Source organism: Lethenteron reissneri, chromosome 29 (assembly GCF_015708825.2).
Source record: "Lethenteron reissneri isolate LAM-NWPU_2019-01 chromosome 29, ASM1570882v1, whole genome shotgun sequence".
NCBI lineage: Eukaryota > Metazoa > Chordata > Hyperoartia > Petromyzontiformes > Petromyzontidae > Lethenteron > Lethenteron reissneri.
In genome coordinates, this window is record NC_083807.1 from 595364 (window position 1) to 616356 (window position 20993).

General features: G+C 51.2%; 1 protein-coding gene across 2 annotated transcripts; it reads left to right on the forward strand.

Annotated features, from left to right (window-relative positions):
* Window positions 1–2558: 2558 nt before the first annotated feature.
* Window positions 2559–18459, forward strand: USP14 (ubiquitin specific peptidase 14). 2 transcript variants are annotated; one of them, XM_061562296.1, is made up of 16 exons: window positions 2559–2711; window positions 4542–4687; window positions 5421–5453; window positions 6223–6327; window positions 8359–8462; window positions 9838–9896; window positions 11069–11199; window positions 11583–11663; window positions 11988–12061; window positions 12802–12916; window positions 14422–14487; window positions 14639–14731; window positions 14929–15060; window positions 15280–15346; window positions 16462–16569; window positions 17461–18459. In XM_061562296.1, the coding sequence occupies exons 1-16, from the start codon at window positions 2696–2698 to the stop codon at window positions 17613–17615; spliced, it is 1485 nt and encodes a 494-aa protein (XP_061418280.1). In that variant the 5' UTR covers window positions 2559–2695; the 3' UTR covers window positions 17616–18459. The 2 variants fall into 2 exon arrangements, with proteins under 2 accessions (XP_061418280.1, XP_061418281.1); XM_061562297.1 differs by lacking the exon at window positions 2559–2711 and adding an exon at window positions 2752–2926.
* Window positions 18460–20993: the final 2534 nt, after the last annotated feature.

Below are 20993 nucleotides of genomic sequence, written 5' to 3' on the forward strand. Positions count from 1 at the left end.
TCCCCTGTGAGCCATTCTCTGCCCCACGTCTCCCCTGTGAGCCATTCTCTGCCCCACGTCTCCCCTGTGAGCCATTCTCTGCCCCACGTCTCCTCTGTGAGCCATTCTCTGCCCCACGTCTCCTCTGTGAGCCATTCTCTGCCCCACGTCTCCCCTGTGAGCCATTCTCTGTCCCACGTCTCCCCTGTGAGCCATTCTCTGTCCCACGTCTCCCCTGTGAGCCATTCTCTGCCCCACGTCTCCTCTGTGAGCCATTCTCTGCCCCACGTCTCCCCTGTGAGCCATTCTCTGTCCACGTCTCCCCTGTGAGCCATTCTCTGTCCCACATCTCCTCTGTGAGCCATTCTCTGTCCCACGTCTCCCCTGTGAGCCATTCTCTGTCCACGTCTCCCCTGTGAGCCATTCTCTGTCCCACGTCTCCCCTGTGAGCCATTCTCTGTCCCACGTCTCCTCTGTGAGCCATTCTCTGTCCACGTCTCCCCTGTGAGCCATTCTCTGTCCCACGTCTCCCCTGTGAGCCATTCTCTGTCCACGTCTCCTCTGTGAGCCATTCTCTGCCCCACGTCTCCCCTGTGAGCCATTCTCTGTCCACGTCTCCTCTGTGAGCCATTCTCTGTCCACGTCTCCCCTGTGAGCCATTCTCTGTCCACGTCTCCTCTGTGAGCCATTCTCTGTCCACGTCTCCCCTGTGAGCCATTCTCTGTCCCACGTCTCCCCTGTGAGCCATTCTCTGTCCACGTCTCCCCTGTGAGCCATTCTCTGTCCACGTCTCCTCTGTGAGCCATTCTCTGCCCCACGTCTCCCCTGTGAGCCATTCTCTGTCCACGTCTCCTCTGTGAGCCATTCTCTGTCCACGTCTCCTCTGTGAGCCATTCTCTGCCCCACGTCTCCCCTGTGAGCCATTCTCTGTCCACGTCTCCCCTGTGAGCCATTCTCTGTCCACGTCTCCCTGTGAGCCATTCTCTGTCCCACGTCTCCTCTGTGAGCCATTCTCTGTCCACGTCTCCTCTGTGAGCCATTCTCTGTCCACGTCTCCCCTGTGAGCCATTCTCTGTCCACGTCTCCCCTGTGAGCCATTCTTTGCCCACGTCTCCCCTGTGAGCCATTCTCTGCCCCACGTCTCCCCTGTGAGCCATTCTCTGTCCACGTCTCCCCTGTGAGCCATTCTGTCCCACGTCTCCTCTGTGAGCCATTCTCTGCCCACGTCTCCCTTGTGAGCCATTCTCTGTCCACGTCTCCCCTGTGAGCCATTCTCTGTCCACGTCTCCCCTGTGAGCCATTCTCTGTCCCACGTCTCCTCTGTGAGCCATTCTCTGCCCACGTCTCCCCTGTGAGCCATTCTCTGCCCACGTCTCCCCTGTGAGCCATTCTCTGCCCACGTCTCCCCTGTGAGCCATTCTCTGCCCCATGTCTCCCCTGTGAGCCATTCTCTGTCCACGTCTCCTCTGAGCCATTCTCTGCCCCACGTCTCCTCTGAGCCATTCTCTGCCCCACGTCTCCTCTGAGCCATTCTCTGCCCACGTCTCCCCTGTGAGCCATTCTCTGCCCCACGTCTCCTCTGTGAGCCATTCTCTGCCCCACGTCTCCTCTGTGAGCCATTCTCTGTCCACGTCTCCTCTGTGAGCCATTCTCTGCCCCACGTCTCCCCTGTGAGCCATTCTCTGCCCCACGTCTCCTCTGTGAGCCATTCTCTGCCCCACGTCTCCTCTGTGAGCCATTCTCTGCCCCACGTCTCCCCTGTGAGCCATTCTCTGCCCCACGTCTCCCCTGTGAGCCATTCTCTGCCCCACGTCTCCCCTGTGAGCCATTCTCTGCCCCACGTCTCCTCTGTGAGCCATTCTCTGCCCCACGTCTCCTCTGTGAGCCATTCTCTGCCCCACGTCTCCCCTGTGAGCCATTCTCTGTCCCACGTCTCCTCTGTGAGCCATTTTCTGTCCCACGTCTCCTCTGTGAGCCATTCTCTGCCCCACGTCTCCTCTGTGAGCCATTCTCTGCCCCACGTCTCCTCTGTGAGCCATTCTCTGTCCCACGTCTCCCCTGTGAGCCATTCTCTGCCCCACGTCTCCTCTGTGAGCCATTCTCTGCCCCACGTCTCCTCTGTGAGCCATTCTCTGCCCCACGTCTCCCCTGTGAGCCATTCTCTGTCCCACGTCTCCTCTGTGAGCCATTTTCTGTCCCACGTCTCCCCTGTGAGCCATTCTCTGCCCCACGTCTCCTCTGTGAGCCATTCTCTGCCCCACGTCTCCTCTGTGAGCCATTCTCTGCCCCACGTCTCCCCTGTGAGCCATTCTCTGTCCCACGTCTCCTCTGTGAGCCATTTTCTGTCCCACGTCTCCCCTGTGAGCCATTCTCTGCCCCACGTCTCCTCTGTGAGCCATTCTCTGCCCCACGTCTCCTCTGTGAGCCATTCTCTGCCCCACGTCTCCCCTGTGAGCCATTCTCTGTCCCACGTCTCCTCTGTGAGCCATTCTCTGCCCCACGTCTCCCCTGTGAGCCATTCTCTGTCCCACGTCTCCTCTGTGAGCCATTTTCTGTCCCACGTCTCCCCTGTGAGCCATTCTCCGGCCACGCCTCCTCTGAGCCCGCTAATCCAGGCTGAGTAGTCGATCTCCGAGGCGTCGACACGGACCTGCCAATCAGCCCTCGCTGCCGAGCGCCGATTCGCGGCGAGCGTCGATCTCCGTCTCGCGTGGCGATGCCGTCTTATTCAGGTGCGCGCCCCGCGGGGCTCTCAGACGGGGTCCCCGGGGCGTTTGCGGGGTCTCCGAGACCCCTCTAGGGTCCCACGTGGCGAGACGATATTCATAGAGACGACCCGGGGTGGCCCGTGGTTCCAGAGCCTCGGAGCAGCGGGGTCTTAGAGGGAGTCCGGTCTTGACTAGAAACCCCGCCGGGATCTGGGCTGCGTTACAGGCAACCGTTTTAGGCAAGGCCGGGGTCGGCGGCACTAGGCCGTTGGGCTTTTAACATTAAAATTATTGCCGTGAATTGTCTGCAATTTTATTAAATGTGCTCATATGAACAAGTTGTATATTTGGCTAAACCAGTGGTCGATTGTAATTACATTTGCAGCAGCATTATTAAAGTTATAATTGCACTCTGTTTACGAATGACTGAGTAAAAATTGTAATGGCTCCACGTTTGGATTTGTGGCGGTTGCCTCCGAACAAGTTTCAGTTTCATGTATTTGGTGAAGCGCTGTGAGCCACTGGGCTCTTGAGTCAGAGGACAGGGCGGTCATTTCGAGACGTTTTATGAGAATCTCGATGTGGGGAGGTTTGTGCGAGGACGTTGTGGACGAGGGATGTTCCATGGGGGAGATGTTTGATGTGGGACATGCTCACCGTATGAATGGTTAAACATGGGACGTTGGAGATGTTAGAGGTGGGAGATGGTTGATGTGTGAGTTACACGGGAGGTACGAGTTTTGGGAAATCTTTGCAGACGGGGAGATGTTGATGCGTGAGATATTGGGGATGAGAAATAGTTAGGTGGGAGATGCGAACAAGTTCAAAGCAAGAGAGCTTGAAATTGGAAATGTTCCGGGAGAGAGATATGCATGAGTTGGTTACTAAAGTGGGATATAGTTGTTGCGGAAGATGTGATAATTCAGGGGGAGATGTCCAAGTGAGAGAGAAGTTCTCTGCCGCCGTAAGCGGTGGGCGCGCGGCCTCGCGGCGCCGTTTGCTGAGTCACCGGCCGGGAGGGGTCGCGCTGCGGCTGTGGGAGAGAGGCCGTGGTGAGAGCAGTGCCATGTGCTGCTGTCCCACACCGTAGGCCATCATCGTCAGTGTGATTCCCTGCGCAAATGGTCATTGAGGAGGTGCTCCTCTTCTGTCTACACCGCTGAGCCAGTGGTGGAAATCATGCATTGCTGTGGCGGGAGCGAGTACAGCTATAGGACAAACAAGTGGTACTCGTATTGAGCCCTGGGGGATGATGAGCTGAGTCATCCACAACTTGGATTTGACCTCGCAGTCTTCGTCTCCTGATTGTGAATCAGTCTCCACCGCTGAGGCACCTAATCTTAAACCATGATCCCTGTCTAATCCCTAAACCCCAACCCTAACCCAGAACCCTTAACCCCTGAGTTTAGGTATTAACCTAAACTCAAACTCCAAACCATAACCTGTAACTTGGAGAGCGCCATGCCTTAATGTTCCATCAGCTGGCACCCAAGGATGGTCTGTGTAACTAAATTGGTTTGAGTTTGGATTTAAACAAATCTGCGGCGACCGTCGTCGCCACTTTCTTGATAACATCAGACTGGAGAGAACTTGGTTGACATGCTGTTAGCAAGTTTTAAAAGCTTTTTTTGGCCAATAAGCCATTGTCTCTGTCACTAACAAAGGGATAATTTGCGAGAGTCAGAGGTTTCCTATAAAGAGAATCTGGCTCAGAGTTTTCGAGATTTTTACGTGTGAAGTGTTGTGTGATTGTGTGCTTCATGATTTGCGGTTCATGACGTGCGGCGACGTAACGTGCTCGTACGTGTGGTGCGCGGTATGTGACGTGTGGTTGTTTGGTTGCGACACGAGTAGTGAAGGTGAAGTGGGGCAAGGAGAAGTACGACGATGTGGAGTTGAACACGGACGAGGTTCCCATCGTCTTTAAGGCGCAGCTCTTTGCGCTAACGGGTGTGCACCCAGATCGCCAGAAGGTGATGCTCAAGGGCGCCACACTGAAGGTGAGAGGGTAGCCAGGAGCAGCTTGGGGTGGTAGCTCGGTGGCACTGGGAAGAGAAAGCACTGGATGTGTGTAAAAGAAAGATGGAATCAATGGTGGAGCCAAGATTTTCAGGTAGGGGGGATAACCCCTCCAGAAACGTGCCAACCCCCCCTCCCCCGCCCACTGGCTCTGCCAGTGGATGTAATGATCTGTTAATTCATCCATTAAAATCGATTATGTTGGTCATGATGCATATATCGGATCATCCGTATGAGAATCAAGTCCTTAGGATTTCTGCAATTCCATGTAAATAATATGCTGATGGATTGGATACAACTGTACAATTGACACAAAAAAATAATAACGTGTTTGAGACTGTAGAAACAAATAAAATGGACTTGAATAGAATCATGTCCCTTATTTTTTACATTTTATATAAGCACCTCGATGAAACTGAATCATTACATGGGCAGTAGCAAATGGCTTACTGCTAAAAAAGCCAACACTGCACAGGCAAGAGACCATGAAGACGGTATATTGCAATAGACACCTGAAATGGACACAAAGCATGGTGCTGAATATCTCGGTCTGTTCATAAAAACAATCATAAAAGTCAACAGATAAAATAAAACTACGTTTCTCCACAGTACAGCGCTTTCACATAACACCAACCTGGTGCACATGCTGGATACATCTGTGTTGGCACATGTGAATTTTAACGGTCTAATTCCACTGCACGGTCTCTATTGTAGGATGACGACTGGGGAAACTTCAAATTAAAAGATGTGAGTATGCACACCTTGTTGTATGTTGGTTTTTATTACTATTTGTCGCTCTACTCATTACAGTTTCTGTAACCCTAGTGACGAAAGAAACTCCACTGCGTGATTTTGAACTTTGCTAGAACACTGCTGTGCTGTCCTCTTGGTTACAATCACGATACCCTCCATCCATCCTAGTCTCTACCTCTTCCATTTTCCTTCCACTTTACAAAACAAGAAACGTTTCTCCAAATGTTTTATATCACACTGATAGCAACATGTCCAATATGCTAGTTTCCATCTTAATGTTACCATGTATTGTGTAGCTATTTCATCAATCTCTCGTTGTGACACTCAAAATATTTTCTTGCTGTTCACAGTATGTGCAATAGCACATTGCCATCTCTGATCATCATTGTCCTGCAGGAATTCTTCGTATGTCAGGGTTGAATACAACAGAGGGTCACTTATGTGTTTCGTGTGTGTGTTGTACGTGTGGAGCTATGTTACAATGGTTAGTACACTGCTAAGAACCCTGTAATCTGAGTTCGATTCCTGGCAGTGGACAACATCAGTAGCGAATAACTGAACCATTTCTGGACCTCCCCTAGGTAAACTCAGCCTGTGCATAAACATGAGCACTAGGATGGGTGTGGTTCTGGCCACACCATCCCCGTGCCAGCCTAAATATGTTCTTGTTCTGTATTTTAAAGGCTACAAGGGGGCTCTTTTGCACGTGTAATTGTGCCTGTGCCGTGTTTGCCATGTGTATTGCACGCGCCGCGCCTGGCAGGGCATCACACTGCTGCTGATGGGCACAGCCGAGGCGCTGCCCACAGAGCCGATTGAAAAGCCCGTGTTCATGGAGGACATGTCCGAGGAACAGCTTGCCTCAGCTGTGAGTGTCCAGGGCGGCTGCTGCCCTTCCCCCTACCTTGAGTTGCCAAAAATGTTGACGTGTGGAATTATAGATGTATATATATTTTTAATATATGCCAACAATTGTATCCCGATTGTGTGATTGGTGTAATGTCATGGGACAAATAATCTATCCAGATGTCGCAGAGCAATGCATCTCGCCGTGTTAGAGAATGACCCCCAGAAGAGGATATCACAGAGCTACTTAATTTCTTTCAGACTAACTCTGGTCCACACAATATAAGGTCTAACTTTGTACGAAGCATCCCTTGAGTGGATCTCCCAGGCTACAGACGTGTCATCGACTTGGCCCTGTTTATATTGCAGATACATGCAGGATTGGGGGGTGGGGGTGGTTAGGGTAAATATGGTCCAATTTTTTTATACGTTTTTAGTGTAAAGTGTTGTTGCTATTAGTGATTTACCTCATATAAAACCAGCCAGATTGATGAAAGCGTTGCATAAACTTTCATGATTAAAGCCAGTGCTACAAGGTTAAGCCTTGTTGATCTAGGTAATGATGTCATACATCATGCCTTCATCGTCCCTCCCGATGACATGTGACATTTAATTACGTGGCTTGGATCATATCGTTATTATTGATAATTATTTTTCCGAGGACAAACGCATGTTGGAAATCGCTGCAGACTTTGTGCAAATGCGTGGTTCTTCTTCCTTGTCCACTCGCGTGACACCGTTCCCTCGGAACACTCCACGGGATTCCACACACTCCCGAGCCGTATGCATTGACACATATGCGCGCGTGACATTTGAAACATTTTGGTCGCCTTGTCGGGGCAGGCTGTATTATCGTAGTCGTGTCCAGACGTGGCTGGGCCATAGCAGCCTGGGCTTGAGTCAGGTGGGAAGGTAGCTGCTGGGATTATTTTCTGTGCACCAGGGTGTTCCGTGGAAGATTTGAACCCAGGTCAGAGTGTAGTATAACATGTCATTTCTTCGCACACGCAATCAATTTATAATGGAGCAGAATATATATTTTCCTTAAACCAGTGCAACTTGGGTCATTGCTTATGGAATCTACGCAGCCATTTACCCAACCTCTTATGGTGTTGGTAGAAAATAAAATAGCAGATTTTGCAGGGTATTTTAGTACACAAACACAATCTGAGTGCCTTAGGTCTTACAGTTCTTGAAACATTAACTTATGAATACTAACATGCTTGTTACTCATGTAATGCGTAATCTGTTGTACCGAGAGAAGTGGTGTCAGTTGATTTCTCTATGAATGTACTTTTTGGTGATATAAAGTTTATTTTTTATTCTCAAAATTGCACTAAATTGGTAGCGTTGCATTGGGTTGTGTGGGGGTTGTGGTGGGTAAGACGGCGTGTATTTGGTGCTTCCGTTTGTATGGTTATGCAGCAGAGCACGTAGAGACATGTCAAGCACGTCCAACCACAGTAGATACATCTGTACATGTGTTCATGGTACACTACATGCCTATTTCTCCCTGTGATGCACACGCCCATGGTTTCCAATAGGCGCTGCAATAAACGAATGCGTTTTAAACAACGTTTCAACACCGTATCAATATAAACTGCACGGTACACCGAGCATTGTTGTGAAATGATAATAGAGTTTTGGATAATTGTTTATGGAATTAATAATTGACTCCGAAAGTCATGGAAACAATGATGGAATCAGGTTGAAGTTTGGTAGCTATTTGAACCGATTGGCATGCGTTGCCGTTCAAACCGCATGGTGCGTTCCAGTGAAGATATGGAATACGTGTTGAAATGCACAGTCCTCTTGTCAGTCAAATTTGGAATGAAGGCCTCACCACAGATGGCTTATAGCTTGGCTCGTTGTACCATATTTCACCACATTGAAAGTTGGAGGTTGGTGAAGGTTGATAAACAAATTGTCAATGTATTTTTTGGTAATATTTTTTTTCTGAACGCCATTATGGACAACGCTCTGATAAAATTCAATTACCAACCCCAGTTTGGTCACGCGTGCGTGTGGTGCATATCGGCGTGTGCGATTGCAGCTGGAGCTGCCACCTGGCCTCACGAACCTGGGGAACACGTGCTACATGAACGCCACGGTGCAGTGCTTGCGCAGCGTCCCAGAGCTGCGTGACGCCCTGCTACGGTAGCGCCACCGCCAGCTGCTCTTGCTGGGCCAACTTGTCTCAATACACACACACATACACACACATACACACACATACACACACCCACCCACACACATACATGCACACACACACCCACACACACACATATAAATACAGTTATACATGTACTCATTCTCCACACACAAATGCCACCTGCCCACCAGTCACAATATACCTGCACATATGCATTGATACAGATACACACATACACACGTACAATGAGAAAGATCCCTTGTATAGCTTTAACAGACTGTGAGGACAAGTGCTGTTAGAGAGCACCTGTGAACGCCAACATGGCACACGAGGGGGTGGGTGGCCAGCACCACGCTCGGCCACTTTTTTCTCCCTGGGCCATGTTTATACATCACCCCAGGTATTCATTTCAGGCTGAGATGACCTAGGGGAGGCCCAGGACTGGTTCAAATATTCGTCACCATTGTTAGCTGTGAGCAAGAATTGAACTCGGGTCACTGGGTTCATAGCACAGTATGCTTACCACTACACCACCACATCCCATTATACACACATACACACATCATACACTCAGATCAAGATCCTCTATATAGCCTCCACAGGACCCTTGGGGCAAGTGCTATTAGCAAGCGACTATTAAGTTCAGAATGGCACTGGAGTGGGTGGCGTGCCTAGTCCCAAGTCTGGCTGCTTCTATCTCCCCAGCATTGATGTATACACACCACTCCAGGTACCCGTGTTAATGCTGAGTTAACCTAGTCAATGTCAAAGACTGGTTCAGATATTCATCACTGATATTAACCGCATACACACACATACAAATTATTTGTATGCATGTACGGACATGAACACTTTACACATAAACATGACCCATATACACAACCAATACTCTGTCCTTGCACGCAGATATGACACACAACATATACGCACATATAAATATAATGACACATCCAAACACCAACACTACACGCGCTCAAATACCTTATGAACAGAACATTTTGTAAAAGTTGCTGTGGCATGATGTAAGGCTTATATTCTTATCTCTCTAACCAAACAGTGATGGTTGTAGCGGCATTAACGCATGAGGTGTGAGTGTGCATGCATTCATTCTGACTCTCGTGAGATGTCAGAGTGTTGGACACCGCTGAGCTTTTCTCAAATTTGCTCCAATGTCTAATCTCCCATTACAAGTCTGGACGTGCGCTTGTGTGTCTGGTTTGAAGTCTGCAATTCAAAACAGCATTCGTAGACTTAGATAGGATCCATGGACTTAATAAATAGGATGCATAGAGACAAGCGATGAGACGAGTAGGATGGTAGGGGTTTGTCGCTGCCGGTTTGCGAGTGGAGGGCTGACTGACGATGTCGTGTGCCCTACAGGTACTCGGACAACATGCACTCAGGGGGCATTGTCATGCTAGCTCAGTCCATCACAGCAGGTACCCGCCACAGCCCCCCGCCCCATGCCCCATGCAACATCATGTACCCGCGTCACCTGCCGTTAAGGTTTTTAATTGTTGTCTATAATTGCGTGTCATGCATAATCATATGCAAAACAATCTATAAGAAATCTGTTGTCGGTTTACCACACTTATCAAGAGGCCTAAGAATAGTCCAGCCCTGTGCGTGTGTAGGAAAGTGTTCTCACACTTACACATGCTCACACATGCTCTTACATACTCCCACACAATGCAACAACAGCAACAGCAGTCGCCATTTGCCACTAAGTGACGGCGATGTTATCACAGCGCATGTGTAGGGGAGTGAAATACGCAGTACGTACAGTTAACCGAGGACAACTGAGGACAAACCGGTGCGCGTATGCAACACGAGGGTTGCACGGACAAACCGCCAGTTAAGGGGCTTGAAGCAGGTGCAAACGGGGTCGACCGGTTGTGCACGTTGAGAACGGAGGTGTTGCCAGGGAGATGGGAGATGAGGGTTGATTGATGGGCCAACAGGCCCCGGCCTGGCGAGAGCTTAGAGACGCACGAGAGGTCTCGGATAATTAGCGGAGCGATATAAAGGCGTGTGCGGGAGCGGAGGGGGAGTTGTTGCCGGGGGCCGAGTGTGAAGACATCTTGCCGCTGCCGCTCCAGCCGTCAACGCAACCTCAACCCTCACGCCGTCGCCGGGTGGGTGGTGGCTGATCTCCCCGCCCGGGACAGACGGCTGAGCGGATCTGAGGGAGCGTAGGTGAGGGCAGCGCTGGAGTTGTAGAGACGCTGAGTGCGGAGACGCTGTGTGCGGAGTCGCTGTGTGCGGAGTCGCTGTGTGCGGAGTCGCTGTGTGCGGAGTCACATGAAGTGGCTCAGGCTCGCTGACAGGAGGTCACAGGACATACTCAGGTGTTATATGGGTTAACTGCCTGAGATGACTTGACAGATGCACTAATCGGTCCACTCGTTACTAAAATCAGACCGGATTTGTTTGATCAATTCCATGACTTTTGTAATCGATTATCAATTCCAGCATCTTTCGTGACGAGACACAGCGGTGCGGCGATGCTGCTGCGATGTCACTTGTGAGTCCGGCAAAGCCCCACCGAGTCTCAAGACTCTTGTTCAGAAGGCACTTGCTTGTGACCTGACGGAGTGCTGCTGGCTTGCAGGAATCCGCGACCTGTTTGTGGCGATGGACCGCACTTCCGCGAGCATCCCCCCTGTCATCTTGCTGCAGCTGCTGCACATGGCCTTCCCACAGTTCGCCGAGAAAGGAGAACACGGGCAGTACCTACAGCAGGTGCGGGCTGGCAGCCACGACGCACTTGGGCCGTCACTACGTGTCAATTCTCAAGGGCCATGGCATGAAATATTGAAATATTAGCCTACTACCTATGTTTTTAGTTGAAGGCAGTAACTTATTTTTTTGTTAAGTCACAGGGGAGCGGTGGTGCAGTGGTTCCCACACTGCGCTGTGAACACATCCACCTGACTTATATGTATATTAAACTTATTTCGTACAGTACGTAGCCAGCTGTACTAATCGGAGGTGCGGAATCTGAATCGGTGCTGACAATCGAATCACTAGCAGGAAGGTGGGGTCGTTCCATAAATTCACATACCCCGAAGCGCTTGTGCGCCCGCGTCTCCCGTCATCGTGCCCCATCGCATGTTCCTGGGCAGGACGCCAACGAGTGCTGGGTGCAGATCATGCGCATGCTGCAGCAAAAGCTACCGCCGCTGCAGAACTCGCCGAGTGCTGAGGTATGTACAGCGCAGCACCTCCATCTCCACCGCTCTCGCGTGTGCTGACGGATGGAGCGACAGAACGACGGACGGAGCGACAGACTGACAGATGGATGGGACTTTCCAGTGGATTGATGGACAGACTGACTTTTTGACAGACGGGATGGGGATGGACCAGATTCCAGTCCGACTATCAGATGAACGTATCAACTGGACAGACCAAAGGACGGGGCTGTGCCCGCTTGTATGTTCACGAGTTTACAGTGGACTGCATGTGGAGTGGGGAAGCCGTGGATGCGGGGCGTCTCGTAGACCTTGCGTGCACGCCGCTCTGTGTTGCAGGAGGAAGGAGCGGAGGGCGCGGCCTCCAGGAAGAACTTCATCGACGAGTACTTCGGAATCGAGTTTGAGACCGAGTATCCTGACCGAGCGGAGGCGTCGCACTCACAGAGGGGGCTCCCTGTGAGCGTCTTTCGCCTCGCCGGGGGGTTCCCAGGACCCCGTGAGACAAATACAAGGAGCCTGCGTTAGCAGTGGCGCACAAGCACGAAGTGAAAACAATACCGTGCTTAAGCCTTCAATGAACACTATGCATAGTGGGGGCATGTTTGGGACTTTGGCCCTTTGGAATAGAGGACAGGAAGTTTGACTTATGTTTGGGATGTCCCAGGCATATAAATGAGTAGCGAGTAGGTCACATGTTACTACATATCTCCTCAACCAATCGCTTTGGAACTCACCGATACTGGTTCCCCAGATCTTTGTACATTTTTTTTCAGGTAGGACCAGCACCAAATATTGGGAAAAAAAGCGTGAGTGTACACCATGAAACGTAACGTTGTGTAAGAGCGTGATTCACGCTTGAACTCGCAAGTGCATAGGCATGGCTGATGCGCATGTCTGTCTGCGCTAGTGCGCCAGCGTGTTTACATGGGCACGGCTTTTTAGTGGAGCTTCTCTGAATAGATCGGCTTGCATGCTTATTTAAAACATCGTGCCCTTCGGAAAACCAGGTGTGGTTTTGGTTTGGGTCATGTTGACTGTGCAGCACTTTCTGATTAGCATGCTGGTGGTGGAGGCTCTTGGGGATGGATGTGTACGAGCGGAAACGCCAGATACCAGCGGTGTACTCCTTAACACGCGCCGCGCCGACCAGGATGAAGTGCGCCGAGTCGGAGGAGGAGGAGGTCACCAAGGGACGGGAGACGCAGATGCAGCTCAGCTGCTTCATCAACCAGGACGTGAAATACCTGAGCACAGGGCTCCGGGGGGTACGTCTTGCACACGCACCGGCGCGCATGTGTAAGCGTGCAGACACGAGCCGAGACAGACTGCTGAGGGGACTGATACCCTGTCAGACACCCTTGCCAGCACCCGCTAAGATCCAAGTCCGGGATCCAGCCGCCTATTATTAGACCACGTTCTAAAGTTAAGTGAGTTTATGATATTCTTGGTTCTTTCGGAAAGATGAATCCCTGCAGTCACGAAAGCTTTAAATCGAAATATTTCGGGAAAGTCACAGTAGAAGGAAAAAAAAAAGCAATATTGTTTTATTTGTATTATTTTATTATTTCCCTTCTACGTTACTTTACCGAAAGAACCAAGAATATGAATCCCTGCAGTCACGAAAGCTTTAAATTGAGTTTATGATCTCAACAGTGTGCAGACATCGTTGCAGTGATCTACCCACTGCTGGATGAAGGGACTCCCCAATCGGTCGGCATCTCTCGCGGTGTCGCGGTGCCACAATCGTTCTAGCTCTGTGCACGTCATGATTTCACCGCTCTATTGCCATGCGATGAATGCTCTTCCCAAGGTCAGCACCAAATGTGAATAACAGCCATTCATGTGACTTGAGAGCAGTTCCGTGACATCATTTTCTGAAATTTCCTTTTTTCCCCTCGCCAAGCTCCTCCGCGGGTCGTTCTTGTGAACAGCTCACACCTGAATGTTTCTGGCCTGCGTCAACAAATAAAAACAACAAACAATATCTGCCATCATGACAGCCACTTTTGACTTTAAACTTGCCTGACTGAACGAAGTCATATTCTTTGGTTCTTTCGGTAAAGTCATGTAGATAGAATAATAATAAAGAAAGTGATTAAAAATAAAACAAATATTTAAAAAATACACTAATGTACGACTGTAGCTTGGTTCTTAATTGGAGTGAGTGTACTGGAAATCTATAATGTAGATTGTAGCCTGGCTATTAAGTTTGGTGAGTGTACTAGTCATCTATATAGTCTATAATATTTTCCTGATGACGACCGCTTGTGTTGTGATCGAAAAGTCGTGTTTTTTTAAATGAAAGAACCAACAATAAGTCTACATTATAGACTGCCAGTACGGTCACATAGATTAATAATCAGGCTATAGTCTACATTATAGACTGCCAGTACACTCAACTCCGATTAATAACCAGGCTACCGTCTACATTATAGACTGCCAGTACAATCTGATTAAGAACCAGACTACAGTCTACATTATAGACTGCCAGTACACTCACTTCGATTAAGAACCAGGCTACAGTCTACATTATAGATTGCCAGTACACTCACTCCGATTAAGAACCAGACTACAGTCTACATTAGTGTTTTTATTATTTTTATTTTTGTAGAATTTTTAATTAACTTTTTAATTATTGTTTTTCTTTACCGAAAGAACCAAAGAATATGACAGCCACTGTTAGGTGGTGTGGGGAGAGTCCTCCATCAGGAGCACTTGCCCACGCTGCTTAGAGCCGCCTGCTTGACTTATGCTTTTGTCTTTGTTTTAGCGTCTCCAAGAAGAAATTACGAAGCGGTCGGCCACGCTGAACAGAGACGCACTGTACATTAAATCTGTGGGTACCATCGCACAATTTGCCGACAGGCGCTTGAATGCAGTGGCGCACACGTGACTTGGGATTAAAACTGTTTCTGTCACTTTCTCATGGCCTGTTGGCACAACTTCTCGCAGTCAGACCATGTGTGTGCGTGTGTGCGACGTCGCAGTCAAAAGTCAACCGCCTTCCAGCCTACCTCACCGTGCAGATGGTCCGCTTTTTCTACAAGGAGAAGGAGTCCGTCAATGCCAAAATCCTGAAGGCAAGTCTTGTTCACACCTGATCATACCTGGGCATACCTGGTCACAACCGAAATAAATCTTGCGCATCTGTGTCCACGCTCAAGTGTGTATGTCTGTGGTGTGTGCACGTCTGCCTGTGTTGTGCATGCGTCTGCCTGCGCGTATATGTGTGTGCGCGCGCGCATACGTAAGTGTGTGAGCATACGTGCATGTGCAGGACGTGAAGTTCCCGCTGATTTTGGACGTATTTGAGCTCTGCACGGCGTCGCTGCAGGAGAAGATGATGCCTGTGCGGGTCCTCTTCAAGGAGATGGAGGACCGCAAGGTAGAGCAGCAGCAACAGCAGCAGGTGAGCACTGGGATTCAGAGTACTCTATCTTACTTGAACTCCCCAAACAATATTTGAGAACCCCTGGACCTAACCGTAAACATAACCCTCCTATTTATATCCTGGAGTCCAAATAATATCAAGTTTTCTGACCCCGGGGTTCAAAACAATATCTCACCGATGGATGCTCCAACCACCGATGGGTGGTAAATGACCTTTTGTGTGACCTCTCCCGGGCAGGCCAAGGGCGCCGTGTCCAAGGAAACGGACAACAAAGTGAAACTGGAGCCCTACTCATTCCCTGACGGTGAGAGATCACTCGGCTCTTCATTCATGCCATTGGTTGGTTACGCCACAAGGGAGGCTTAGCACCAGGGGAGTAACGCTGCATTGATTACAGTGAGGCATAGCGTGCAGAAGGACCATTGCTCGACATGTCGCCTGTCATCCATTTCCTGTAAAGGCACTGTTATTGATGAATGTGTTGAGTTATTGCTATTTGTGCTTATTCACCATTACCACAAATAAACGTGTTTATATTAATTACAGTGGATGTTTATGCTCACACGGCATGCTCTGAATTGTGCGCTAAACAGTATTTTGCGTATTAATTTGTGTGGGTTGTATGTAAATGAGATTGCAAATTATTCATCCTCCCAACACATTTGTGAGAGTGATGGTGATTTGGGGGTCACAATTCTCTACGAGAATATCCTTTGTCTGGTATGCCTGGCGTGCTTCCTTTGGCCCAGTTTCATCCGTCTTGGTTTTCTCAAGTAGCTGGAAGATAACATTTGCATGTAATGTATAATGTTTTGTTGCATACGCTGTAATGAATTCACCTCCACGTATGCTTTTACACTTGCATCATAGAGCTTATGAATCAATTTTAATCAACAAATTGTTTGATTGCTTTGCAATTTAAACTCTGCAGTTTCACGAAAACCCCACATCCACGAAAGAGTCTGTGCGCCACAACGGCTAAAAAAAGATTTGAATGTGAAATCAAATCATGACCCTGAATTGTGCCGACTCATTGATTCGTGGGAGGCAGGATCAATCATTGAGAGTCTACTCAGGTGCCCGGTGACATTTCCCGCTCGGGCTGCTGATAGACTGACGCCTGATGTAGCCCACCCTTTGAGCGCAGTGAAGGCAGCAGCAGCAGCAATCCTATCGCTGTCCCTGTCACATGTTCCCCGCGGCCCGGGCGAAAGCACCTTCGAATCGTGACTGTTGACCCAGCTAATTGCCGGCCCACGCAGACATTAATGAGTTCACTTTCACCGCTGATCCGTCTCGTTGGTAAGTTGTAATTAAAATTGGTTCAGACACCCGGTACCACTGGGAGCTGATGACCTTTTCATGTTCACCCCCACCCCTCTCGCCCGCTGCCATCTTACCCTTTCCCTGCCCAAACAGACGTGGGCTCCAACAACTCTGGGTACTACGAGCTATCGGCCGTGCTCACCCACCAGGGTCGCTCGAGCTCCTCGGGGCACTACGTGGCCTGGGTCCGCCGGAAAGAGGGTACACATTTGCACACGCATGTACACATACATGAACTCTGTGCAGACACACGCACCATTGTATACACACAATGACAAAGATCCCTCGCACTGTTGGGCCAAGTGCTGTTACCGAGCACCTACGAAGGCCAACGTGGCATGCGCCGGGGGTGGTGTGGCCAGCACCATGCCTGGCCGCATTTATCTCCCCATTGTTGATGTTTTTACACTGCACTGGGTACTCATTTACGGCTGAATCGACCTAGGGAGGCATTGGATCAGTTTAGATAATAGCACTGGCGCTAGCCATAAGCGGGAATTGAATTCGGCTCGACGAGTTTGCAGCTCAGTGCGCGAATGACTGCACCACCGCTCCCGCACTCGACACACGCACATGCACACGCACATGCACACGCATCACTACTGTGTGGGCATGCATGGTACTGGACATCTGTGAAAAAAAGCATTGGAGCTAATCGGATTCCTCCAGGATAAATATTCTGTTTTGGTTAGTAGTGCAATGTGCTAACCACCAAGCTACCACCCCCTACTGCATATGCACACGTACGGTGTATACACCCACATCTGGCAACCCGTTGTCAATGCACTGTTGGTTGGGGCCTCTCTGTGCCGTGTCAGTCATGGGGGGCTGACTACACCTCACACAGCAAGGGGCAGCCTTCATCTAGCAGTGACTTGACAGAGGGGCTGAAATCATTACCTAATTATCCGCATCATAAACGGATAATCTGCACGAGCACCGTTTGATCACAGAACTTCTTGGCCGCTCTACCAACTTCACTGGATAAGACGTCATTTGAAAGTTTACGATGTGTAGATTACGTGACAATGAGGTTGAAATTAAAGATGTTGACCTTTTGACTTGTTCTGTGCTCTCTGTGCCACCCGGCAGATGAGTGGGTGAAGTGTGACGATGACAGGGTGAGCGTGGTGCACTCGGAGGAGATCCTCAAGCTGTCGGGCGGCGGGGACTGGCACATCGCCTACGTGCTGCTCTACAGCCCCCGACGCCTCGAGGCGTTCACCTTGTCCCCCCAGCACCAGTGAGACCTCTACGGAAGGGAGGGGAGTGGGTGGGCACGGGGGCGGGAGGGGGGGCTCGGATTGGCGATGTGAACGCCACGAGCTGCCGTCGACGTTGATTCTGAGGTTGAGTAAATACGAGCGTATCGAGGGGCATCACAAAATTTGGGGCGGTGGGGTGGGGGGGGGGCACCCATGCACCTATGCACCCATGCACCCTCCGTGTAAAACTGCCCGAGTGGGAGCAGAGATTTGATATTGCGAGGGTTCGACCGTGCAACAAGTGACTGTGGAGTCTGGCAAAAGGCAGAAAGTGATGGCAAGGTCGGCGACCTTTTCGGCTTGACCCCGAGTGCCTCCCCAGCCACTCCGTGGAGCTGCTTCTCGATAGGGGAGGGGGGCACAAAGGGAGGGGTAATCTGCTTTTTTATTTCTGGGGGGCGGGAGCACAGACCCCACATTCCAGATGGGAGGGGGAACGTGGGAGTTTAAAACCGCGGGTTCACCCGGGGAGTGGTGGCGGCAACAGCAGCAGCACCTCGTGTGTTGAGATTGGCTCGGTCGTGACTCCGAGCTGCTGCTGCTGCGCGATGGCGGTTGGCCCCGTCGCTCCCGGCCGTGAGTGCGCATGGTGTAGAGGGCCGTTCTCTCACAACGCGTCTGGTCGGGGGGCCGGTCCACTTCCTCTGCCGAAACGAAACGCCACAGAGTCGCGTCGTCCCAGCCCCCCCGAATGCACGCGCGTGACGGTTGGCGCCGCACGCCCGTGCTCGTGTGAGGTGAATCTCGACTTGGCGGTCGGCTCTGAGCGTCCGCGGTGTTTTCCTGCTTGCGGACACGGGCTGCCAATAAATGTCTACATCGCTGATGTGTGCCCAGCGAGCCGTGCGTCCGTTTAAACCGTGCGTCCCTCGATGAGCTTGTGCGTGTTTTGCCGCACTGCCGCGGCCTCCGCTTGTCTGTCTGCTCCGTCCTTCGGCGTAGGACGCATCATGGGAGACGGGGGCTGTCGTTGTGTCGATACCTCCGTGAGATGCGCGAGGCCCTTGCGTGTGCCCCCTTTGGCCCGGCACAAGATGTCCCATGCCGCGTCGTTTGTGTGACGATGAGTGGAGCGAGTAGCAAAGCTTCTTGCCACCTGTCATTCACCGTTTGTCTGATTTTACCCAGAGTCCTTCAGGTCCATTCAACATTCTCTCTGGACTCTGCCCTGGTCCCACTGTGGAATCTTTTTCCAACTAGCGAGCGTGAATAATCAGTAAATTAAAACTGCAATGTATTTTCCGCCAAAGAATGCGTGAATAATTTAATATCCTCAGTATCGATTGTGCGGCAGTAAATTCGGCAGCTTCGATTTGGCGCTGAGGAGGGGGAGGAATTGGTTCCTGGTAATGTGCCCACGTCGGTGCCTGGGACTCCGAGCCAACGGCGTTGTTGGTGCTGGCGACCGTGATGTGGGGGATTGGTGGGTGCAGGAAGCGAATGAGATGGCAGTTGAATGAGTTGCGGGTGGTGACATGGACGTGGCAAGAAACTCTCGTGTCATCTCATCACTGATGGAGGCTGCCGGTCGATGCCACGTCCAGTATTGGGTACGGGGCTCCTGTGGCGTGAGGAAGCGACGTCCACCACAACGCGCTTGGAGCCACACCTGGCCTGCATGGGGGGTTATCGGGCGGTTCGCCCGTAACGGGCTCCTGGCCGAACAGCGTCGGGGAAAATCAACGTAAGCACGCCTCTCGCTTGGCGCCTAACGAAGCGCGCGGGCGCCGCACGCAGCGGAATGGGTGCCCTCACGAGCCGACGAGACGCGGCTCCTTGGGGGGGGGGGCGGCACGGGTAGCTGCGGGGTCTTGGTGAGTAGACCGTGTTGGGGGTGTAATTACCGGCGGGGGGGGGGGGGCGTCGTGCGATGGCGACCTTGCGAGCACGTTTCGACGTCGCGTCGCGCGGAACCCCGTGTCTGGAAACGTCTGGCGTCGATTAAATCCGTTCTTTCACTAAAATTACCACAAACACGACTCCTAACTCTCCCCACGGCTCCCTCACTGCTGCTCGGCTCTCTCCCCGCGGCGCCCCTCGTCTCCCTTCCACGAGAGGCGGCGGGGATCAGGAGCCAGAGAAGGGGGGTGCACAGGCGGCATCGCTTGAAGAGGGACGAAGAAGACCCTGCGAGTTCTGGGAAAGGTCATCGTCATTATCATCATTGGGGTTATCGTTAGTTCACTTTCTGAAGAAGCTCCCAACAACCAGCGAGACACGGCTGATGTGGTCATGGGTCCTTCTCTAACGCGGGCGTAGCAGCGAACATATTCGTAGGAACAGGTGTTGCGCCAAGCTTCCCAGTGCTGACATTCATAGGGAATTCCTCCATTGGGATTACACGCAGCAGCAACAGCAGCAGCATTGCGTCCTGAAAAAACTTAGCAGGACCCTCCTGAAAAAGTATTTTGAGACTCGGGCTTTCAACGCGGGTGATGATAAATAAACGAATTTTCGTGAGAGACGCGAGTGGTGCTGTGTCCATCTCTTGACTGCGTCTCGGTGCATTGCACCACAACCAAGCTGCAGGGTGCGGACGACTCACAAACCAGACCCCGAATGGTGCGGGAACAGTAAATGGTCAACATTGTGACATCATCGTTCAAGTGTAACGAACACGCAAATGTAAGGCAGAACAAAATACAGAAAATTACTAAATATAGTCAATTAAACACATTCCTGCAGAGGGAGCTGGTAGGAACGTTGGGTTGCTCGGTCAATGGCCAGGGTCAACGGCGGCGTGGTGTATTCCGCAAATATGTCCGACTGAGGGCGGGCACAGGCCGGCGTGAGTAGGTTAAACGTTGAGTTTTATAAGGGCACCACGAGGTGACCAGCCTCTCCCCACCCAGCCCCACCCCTCCCACGCAGCCCCACCCCACCCTCCCCTCTCCACCCAGCCCCTCCCATTTTTGGATGCACGACGGACGGACGGACATAATAATCGCCTGTGGGCTGGTGGAACCAGGTGGTTCCTACCAGTATGAAACGTGCTTCACGTGACTTAGAAGAACAAGGGAGAAATCAATCGGCAGCGCTGCAAATCCCTGCTCACGCCACTGCTAGCCGCTAGGGAGAGCCCGAGATGGCCCCGGCACAGGAGGGTATCGTGAAAAGTTTGAGTCGTGTCACCGTTCAAGCCACGTGAGAGTCGTGTCGAACTCGGCGAGAAGCGAATCCACTGGGGCCGGGCAAGACGGAGGGCGTCAGCAGTCCACAGTGGTGGGAGCATAATTAGAATCAAGCGAAACAAGATGAACGAGATTCTGTGGAGGTCCTTGCAAAGGCTTAAACCCCCGCCTCTTCCCCCCTCCCATGGGATGGGGGACCCTCTATCGGCCGCGTGTGGTGAGACCTCTC

What these genes read in the sequence shown, in the direction of transcription:
- USP14 (XM_061562296.1), top strand. An exon ending in AGGAACAGCTTGCCTCAGCT is followed by an intron (nt 6,328 to 8,358) that starts GTGAGTGTCCAG and finishes GTGCGATTGCAG; the next exon opens with CTGGAGCTGCCACCTGGCCT. An exon ending in TCAATGCCAAAATCCTGAAG is followed by an intron (nt 14,732 to 14,928) that starts GCAAGTCTTGTT and finishes GTGCATGTGCAG; the next exon opens with GACGTGAAGTTCCCGCTGAT.